The sequence below is a fragment of the Ambystoma mexicanum genome, chromosome 2p (genome assembly GCF_040938575.1).
Source record: "Ambystoma mexicanum isolate Mex_15411 chromosome 2p, UKY_AmexF1_1, whole genome shotgun sequence".
Classification (NCBI taxonomy): Eukaryota; Metazoa; Chordata; class Amphibia; order Caudata; family Ambystomatidae; genus Ambystoma; species Ambystoma mexicanum.
Genome location: NC_090923.1, coordinates 1,116,470,744 through 1,116,479,238, shown reverse-complemented (window position 1 = coordinate 1,116,479,238; position 8,495 = coordinate 1,116,470,744). Strand labels below are relative to the sequence as shown.

The 8,495-nt window shown below is 49.6% G+C and overlaps 1 protein-coding gene across 1 annotated transcript in view; it reads left to right on the top strand.

Annotated features, from left to right (window-relative positions):
• The first annotated feature begins 1,937 nt into the window (after positions 1-1,937).
• Positions 1,938-8,495, top strand: part of LOC138567173 (transforming growth factor beta-2 proprotein-like) — a 115,122-nt gene continuing 108,564 nt past the window's right edge. The window contains exon 1 of the mRNA XM_069645143.1: positions 1,938-3,774. Coding sequence (XP_069501244.1) covers positions 3,435-3,774 — 340 coding nt within the window. The 5' untranslated portion in view covers positions 1,938-3,434. The remainder of the gene's footprint in view (positions 3,775-8,495) is intronic.

Here is an 8,495-nt window from a genome sequence, read left to right as displayed (position 1 = left end):
CATTGGGTGCAGTTAGAGGTGGGCCCATTCATGTAACATAGTCTGTGAGCTTGTTTGTGTCCGCCTCTTTGTTGTGCATTGGGTGTGTTGCCTTTGGTGTTGCGTTTCTGGCCGGCTCCTCTTCAGACCGTATTCAGTGTAGTTGCAGTCTTTGCACTTTTTCTGTTTCAGAGCACATGTGGTTTAACATGAGGGACTGTTAGAGGTGAATTTGGTGCAGGTGCGATTTACTAAGCACCATTAGAGTATTCAATGCAGTTATTCGTCGGGACTTGTTCTGTGTATTTGTAGTTGTGAGCTGGCACCTCTGTACAGTGCATTTGGTTGCAGTTATGTTAGATCTCCCTTTCTACCCATGTGGTTTCCCTTTCTACCCCTAAAAAAAGAAGAAAAAATATATTTTTTTAAAAAAAATGTTTAAAAGGAAGTTCCTGGGCTGGGGCCAGCAGCATGTGGCTCTTTGTTTCTGTAATGGCTGGCTATCTCAAGATCATCACAAGACAGTCCATCTCGGTGTCCTCGGTCACTTGACAAAATCTGTGTGCCTAACAGCTTGCGTACAGTGTAGAAATGTTTGACCATAGCACATAATGTGGCCCTTGATTTCATTGTGCCACAATGAATGGTTTGTTGTAATGTGTCCATCTTTCCTATCTCCCTGGCATGCTGTTCAGGATGTTTGTTTGCTTCTATGTGGTAGCGAGTGCCCAGAGTACGGGATGCCATGTGAGGCCAACCTCTGTAACCTGAAAAGTAGATCCACGCAGGCTTGACATGTGGCCCACTTTGTACCAGACCTGCCGATGAACTGGCCTGCTGTTAAATCTGTTACCAGTTTAATGGTATCCACCACAGAGTGTCATATCCTTTCTGACATTGAGAACATTTAGACATGAGCAATCATTTTACTATAGCCGGTGAGATAACTATAGCCGGTAAGATAGCTCAGTGGGTTCATCGCTCGTTGCAGCGATGTGTGTGTGTGATCGGCAGGTTGCAGATTCGAATCTCGCTAAGGCCAACTCAGCCTTTTATCCTTCTGAGGTTGATAAATGAGTACCAACACAGGTTGGGGGCTACTATATGCATATTTGTTCTATATAAAGCGCTTAAGCGTAAGTGCTATATAATAACACATCATTATCAGTTGGCCTTGGACGTCTGCTTGCATTCACAGTAATTCGGTAATATGGGTCTATACACACTGATATTAACGATACATATGGCGATCCATTCTTGTATGAAATGTACATCACATTAAAGTGATATTGTAACCATATTTTTCGTAGTGTGATGCCATTTCCTGTTTTGTCAAGGGGTTAAAGAAAGGTTGTGTTCCATCGGTTCCTGTGATGTCACTTCAGGGTGGGGTCAAATGACATCACTTGCTGTGGCGTCAACAGAGGTCAACGGTCGTGTGATGTCACTTCCCCGACCCCAGGCATTTTGGTGAAATGACGTCCCTGTTTGGCTGCGCTGCAGTTGTTGGGCACCATTCTAGCCTGGAGTCTCCTGCCGAAATCACCTCTTTGTTCTGTATTGGGTGTGACTGCTCTTGAGGTGGGCACCTGTGTATGGTGCGGTTGGGAGGCACCTCGTTGGATGGTACACGCCTGTGCTTGGTGGCATACTGTTTTCGGGGTGACTGCGGTTGTTGGGGAGCAGTTCTTGAGTGGCTCCAGCGAGCCAGGCCTGGCTGAGAACTGGTAAATCTGTTTGTTTCCGATGTGGGAGGGCGCTGAAGCTCGAGCGTGCGTGTCTCGCTCGCCTGCTCTGCCCCAGGCCGCTGCCGTGCACGTCTCTGTGGCTTCGTGTTCCCAGTTGTGGCTGGCCTTGACTGTGCAATGTGTGTGGCGTACTTTGTGGTAGACCTCAGGGCTCTGGCTGTTCCGCGGAGGAAGGGAAAAAGAGGGAGTGAGGCTGGGGTGGAGGAGGCGGAGGGGACAGAAAGGTAGGAGGAGACAGAGGCGCAGAGGGCTGTGTCTGTTCCAAAGCCACAATATCTTTCCTGTCAACTTTAAGGAACGGAATAGTCCACCAATCTTCCATCTCAGTACGGCTCGGAGGATAGTGGGACAGCCGCTTCGCTGTAGGGACAGACACCGGACGTGACAAGAGGTCAGACTGCCAGATAACCAGCGCGTGAACGGGACACAGACGGCTGCATCTCTACATTTCACAAAAGGGGAGGGTGACAGAGAACCCGCGCATGAATAGGGCTGCCAAAGAATTGGAGTCAGAGCATTCTGTAAACGAGCACCGCGTCAGACACCGAACTCCTTAGACGAAACACAGACCTGGATCTGATCATTTCTCAAAACCACATAATAGCAGACATCCATCTCCTAAACGGGGTACTCACCTGCATTTGAAGAATTTCCGAACGGACAGGATGGCAGACATCCAGCTCAAGAAGAGGGCCGGCAAAGACCTGAATCTGAACATTATATAAACGCACAGGGCGTCAGACATCCAGGGCGCAGCATCACAGATGTGAGCGAAATAATTTGCAAAGAGCACATGAAGCCAGACATCCCTCTCCTGAACGGAGCACTGACCTGGATCTGAACGATTTGCGAAGGGACAGGGTCCAAGACCTCCAGCTGCCGAACAGGGTCGCCACAGACATCAGACACCCAGCTCCCGGAAAGGAAAGACCTGGATCTGTCCATTTTAGACACGCCTGAGATCCATCACATGAACGGGACCCAGACGTGGATATGACATAGAAGCTTTCTGGGCGCAGAACCGGAGCTGGACATTTGATAAAGGGCCGTATGTTCGAGAAACTTCAACCACTTTACAGAAACACCTGGCATCTGCTGCCAGGAGGTACCAGGGCACCAGATTTCCAACCCCCTAAGAGGAATCTGCAAAGAGGAGCTGGACGTCTAGTGACAGGGCCGCCATCTTGTAGAGGTATAACTTCCTATCACTTCCTCAACAGAGGCCGAGTCAGCGACCCTAGCACCTCCCAGTGGGCACAACTCCAGGCTAGCAGACTCCCCTCGCCCCCCAAAGGCCCTACTCTGAACCTGCCATGTGATGAAGGACACACTTGCTATTACTTGCAACACCTTCAAGCTTACGTTTTATCCGGGTCCATCGCAAAGACAGCTCAATTATTTGTGGGCAGGGAAGGCGGCAAAGATGAACTGAAGCTTCGGCCCTGAGAGGGGAGGTTTTGGCCTCAAGTACGAGTGCACCTGAAGGTAGCCGGCAAGCAGGGAGCAGGTCCTGGGCTTCTACGAGGGTGGGGTGGCCATGAACCCTCTGGACTGGGAATGAACAGGGAATTGACCCCTAACTCACAGCTTTGATTCTAGTTACACAGACTTAAGTATTGCCACTTCGACCACGCAGTGGTCACGTCACATGCCCTCACAAGAACTTGACCTCATCCCTGTGCGCGACCCACTAGTCCACTGTTCAGGATGGTCCTGTTGTTGGTCTGTGCCACTCTGCTGGAGTTGGCGGCTGGGCTCCTTGCCCACTCCACCTGCCAGCCTTTCGACCTGGACACCTATAAGGTCAAGCGCATAAGGGCAGTGAGGGGCCAAATCCTGAGCAAGCTACGCTTCGCGGGCCCCCCGGAGCAGGCGGCCCCGCCGTCGGTGCCCCCGGAGGTCATGCTGCTGTACAACAGTACCAAAGAGCTGCTGAGGGAGAGGGCCAAGGAGCAGGCCTCGCTGTGCGGGCGCGGGAGCAGCGAGGAGGACTACTTCGCCAAGGAGGTGCAGAAAGTGGACATGGTGCCGCAGAGCTATGGAAATAGTGAGTATGTGCTGGGGAGAAAGGCGGGGGCGGGGCAAGTGAGAGGGAGGCTAAGCAGACCGGAAGACCCATGGGCTGGAGCAGGGAGAAGGGTCAGGGGGAGTCCAAGGCGGGATGCGCGCGGAAGCTCTAAGGAGGAAAGCTGCAATGGAAAGACACGGCTGGTTGGTGTTTGTATTCTGCGTCTCATCATCTGATTGGGTGTTTCTCAACCTCGATCTTTCTCCACGTGTGATTGGGTGTTGCCCTTTCTCCAGATGTGACAGGGCTTTACTGTTCGTCTCGTACTTGTTTTTCCACACTGCATGCATCATGCATGTTTGATGTTTGCAGAACCTTTTCCTAAAGGGCTGGGTCCACCTGGAAGCCATGTTGGCTTGGCTGCATTTACGCAAGAATACATGCAAAGACTTACATTACTACTGGAGCATCCAGGCCTATAGAGTGTGGCGGGCATGGTTCTAGGAGCGGCTAAGAAGCTGGGATCACAGGGGCGCTGTTTCAATAAGAGACATGCAGCCGGGGATGTTGCTAGGTCTGGAAAAGATCTGGGGCTACGCTAATGTCAGGACCCCAGAGCTTCTATATGGGGCTACAACCAAAGGACCAGGGCTATAGATCGCCCAACCCCCCTAGCAACGCACCTGCATGCAACTGAGCTCATGTACCAGCGGAGCCTTAGGTTGAGCGGGGTTCACTTAATTAAAGCAGTCGACATGTGACGGCGCACACAGGTATGGAAACAGCAGTCGCCATCTTGAAATTCTCAGCCGAAGGGACCAGCTTCTTATCACCAAACTAATCTCGGCTGTAAAGAAGAGAAAGGCCTCAGGAATTATTTTAGGAGCACGCCCTTGTTGTAGCCTTGGACAGAGTCCCTTAGCTTAGCCAATGAGCAGAGAGCGGGAGGCCACGTGCCTTGAGCGATCATTAAGCTTTGTGTCTTTGACAAGTTGCAATCCAAGAGTAGAACCCTGCCAGGTAAGACCTGACTTAAGATGCTGCATCGTCCTGGTTTTCCACCCAAAACAGGACCTGGTGTTGATGGCGTACACATAGAGCTGCGCGCCAGTGTTCCTGGCAAGATCCGCCAAGGGTTTCACATACAGGTGGAAGAACACGACCGAGTATTGAAGGCATGTGGCGGGTATAGCCTCAGGTGCCGGTACTGATATTGGATGCCAAGTGCAGCTGTATGTATGCCTATCTACAGCCGGCGTACGGCCTGGTCTAGTCGTACCTACCTCCAGTGCTTTAAGCGGGATAAGGAATCGGGGGGGGGGGGGGGCTGTAATGAGTTATGATGCAATATTTGGGGGTGGGACCTAAAAAGGGTCTCCTGCCGCCTCACATCTCAAGTAGCTGGTCAAGCTTTAAGAGAGGAGTGGCCTGTGTGAATAAAGGAGAGACCTAGCAGCCAATTGAGTTTACACATGTGCAACGAAAGGACAAACATGCTGGTTTAAAAGATGTATTTGAATATGGTTAATGTGTGTAAGAATGTTGACCACAATAAATATATTCAAATATGAAACAGAACACCAAATCAAAGGAGGTAAGTACTGCATGCAATCCCACAGTACTTCTGAAAGAAATCCATCATCTGTACGTACAACTTAAAGTCTAATGATAATAGTTGAATATAATGTGTGGAAAACAATCAAACAATGTATTCTCTTATTATGTCCCTTTCCTGTTTGAAAAGTACCTACTTTCACATTCCTTTAAGTGATGTTGTGATTCTAAACATATACTGGCTAAGTGTTGCAACTCATATTTTTAAGGATATTTGGTGAAGGAGGTTGGTTCGGAAGAGCAGAGGTACGATCAGAGAGCCCTGGCAGAGCCCTGGCTCAAAAGCAACATCTGTAGACTGCCAGGACTGGGCCCTGGCTAGCCCCTGCCCACTTAAAGCGCTGTCTACCTCACATCTAGGAATTGCCCTCCTGGGTAGTGGTAAGCTTGGGTGTTAGACATATCGCCATATGCCAGAGAGCATCGTATGTCATCCTTTCCCCAGGCACTCCCTACCATTGTGGGATGTACACTCTATTCTAAGAACTGTTACCAGACAGGATTACATTTCCCAGACTCTACTGTGCCTCACTCAGAGGAAAAACCCGCCCCACCACAGGCCTACATACCCCAAATGCACACTAACTCACTCATTATAGTGGTTCCAACAGGACACCGCGTCAGAGAATGCACTCTGCTTCAGTGGGTACATATCCACACAGGCATAGCTGTGCAACACTGCACTCTGCCCAACCCCATGCAGAGGCACCAGAGAAATACATGTCCCAGAATGCAGTCTGGATCATTCAGTGTTGATGCTGCAGTATGACTGCAGATCACAGAATGCACCTTTCTTTCCATGCTGCAAATGCCCGCACAAGGTTTAATGCCCCAAAACACACTCGACCAAACATATTTGCTGAAAAAACAGAAACATATGGGGGGTGGGTGGGGTGGTGTGTAGGGATAAATAATAGGGAGGGGGGATTGTGCATGTGAAATCACACTATCCAGTACAGATGCCCCACCGGAAGAGATATCCCAGAATGCACTGCAGCTCACTGCAAAACACGACTCTGCATGGCTCTGTGTCCCATGCATTGATCTGCCTCGCTGAGTATAAACGCCTCAACAAGACTTCATGCCGCAGGATGGCTCCACCCCACTCAGTATTGCTGCCTACACCACACTCAGCTTTATGCGCTAATCAATGTAATTGCCTAACACATCCTAGAAGCCCCCACAAGACAATATGTTAAGGCATTCACAGTCCTGTCCAGTACAACGTCCCACTTCCAAGGACTACGTGTCCCAGAAGTCTATGCTGCCTCAGTAAGGAGACTTCCCCGAGAGTCTGCATGTCCCAGGATGAGCTCTGCTGAAGGACCACGCTGGGCATTACATGTCCCACGCGCACTCTGCCTATCTCAGTCCAGAAGACAGCCAACAGCAATGCATGTCCCAGAATGCACCCTTTCTCTTCCAATATAGATGCTGCACAGGGCAGAACCGGGGGTGGGGGGGAAGTTGGGGGAATCATATGGGCAGAGATGTGATGGTGTGGTCGTTGTGGCCATCATACTCTTTGTGGAAAGGAGGTACTGTTACATTCCTCAGAACAACATCATACGATAGGAACATGCCTACATTTCAAGGTCGTGCCAGCATATGCCCAGGTAAAGCTAATATGCCTGGTAAAGCCTTATATGCCAGGCACCGACTTAGGTACACAGGTGCCCCCTTCACATGCCAGGTTTTACCATCACATGCTCCGGTCCTCCCACCATGTGCCAGAATGCGCTCCCCTTCACACATTGCAGAGGCCCCATGGGATTACATTTCCCAAAATGCACTGTTCCTCAGTACAGAGGTCTTTTCAGGACATTGCATCCCAGAACGCACCTGACCTCAGTATGCATGCACCACTCTGTGTGATGTTTTGCTAAGTGCATGTGTTAAGTCATATTGTCTATGGCGAGCCCTGTTTTGCAGTGCAGCTCTGAATTAGGCTTGGTATGCTACACTGGGTTATGTTATGCCATGTCATGTCTTAAGCTGTAGACACGTGTTTGTAATGTCTTGCTCTGCCGGGATCCAAGTGCTCTTTTCCCAAAGCTAAATGCACCTTAAATAGAATCTACCTGAATACTACTGTATGTACCCATTCACTCCTTTAGGGGCAGCGGGGAGGGGTATGATGTCAGTTTCCTTTTCTGCTAGCTGGTTAGGTAATGTTATATTATGTTGAGGTTTCATTATAATGTTTTGCTTTAAATGTCTAATTTTCACGCACTTTTGAAGCACTCATAAAAGACGAGGTAGCAACCCCCTAAACACGCAGACAAACCCCCCCCCCAAAAAAAAAATCATAAGGCAGACCTGGAAATCTAATTTGTTAATTAGACCTCACACCCCTGTTTTGACCTAACATTCACATGGTACCCTCTTTTAACAATAGAGAGTAACTGCAGCCCAGGGTGAGAAGGCTAGTGAAAGGCTGGATTATGTAAATTAACTCCCATAAGCACCCAGCCTCAGCCTAAGAGGATTCCTGCCTCAGACACCAATATAACCATTATCTAAAGGCCTTAGCAGGACTCAGGAACCTCCAGGAAGGGCGGACTGGGCTTCTGCTCCCAAGGAAGCTATAGTTGAAATCCCACCCTGCGTTAAGTGTGCCCATATTTCCTTCCAGCTTTCCAATAAATAGAGAAGGCGTACTCTAATTTAAAGAAAGAAAGAGAAGGCGTATGATATGGTGTGGAAGAGTGGGTTGTTGGTGAAACTGTTGGAGATGGGTGTGAAGGGGAGAATGTTTCGGTGGATTAGGGCGTTTTTGGCTGATAGGACCTTTCAGGTGAGAGTGAGGGGGGTGCTGTCTGAAGTTTGGAAGATGGAGAATGGGACGCCGCAGGGGAGTGTGATTAGTGCAATGCTGTTTAATGTGATGTGGATGGGTTGATTCGAGCTTTGGCGGGAATCGGGTGTCAGGTGGATTTCTTCACAGATGATGGTGTGGTATGGGTAAGAGGGCGGAGTTTGTTGTTGGTGCAGAGTCGGCTGCAAGCTGCGATAGTGCGTATGGAGGAGTGGTGTGGGAAATGGGGCTTTTCGGTGTCTGTGGATAAAAGTGTGAGTATGGTTTTCTCAAGGAAAAGGGTGCAACAGGAGTTGAACTTGGTTTTGAAAGGTGTGAGGGTGAAGAG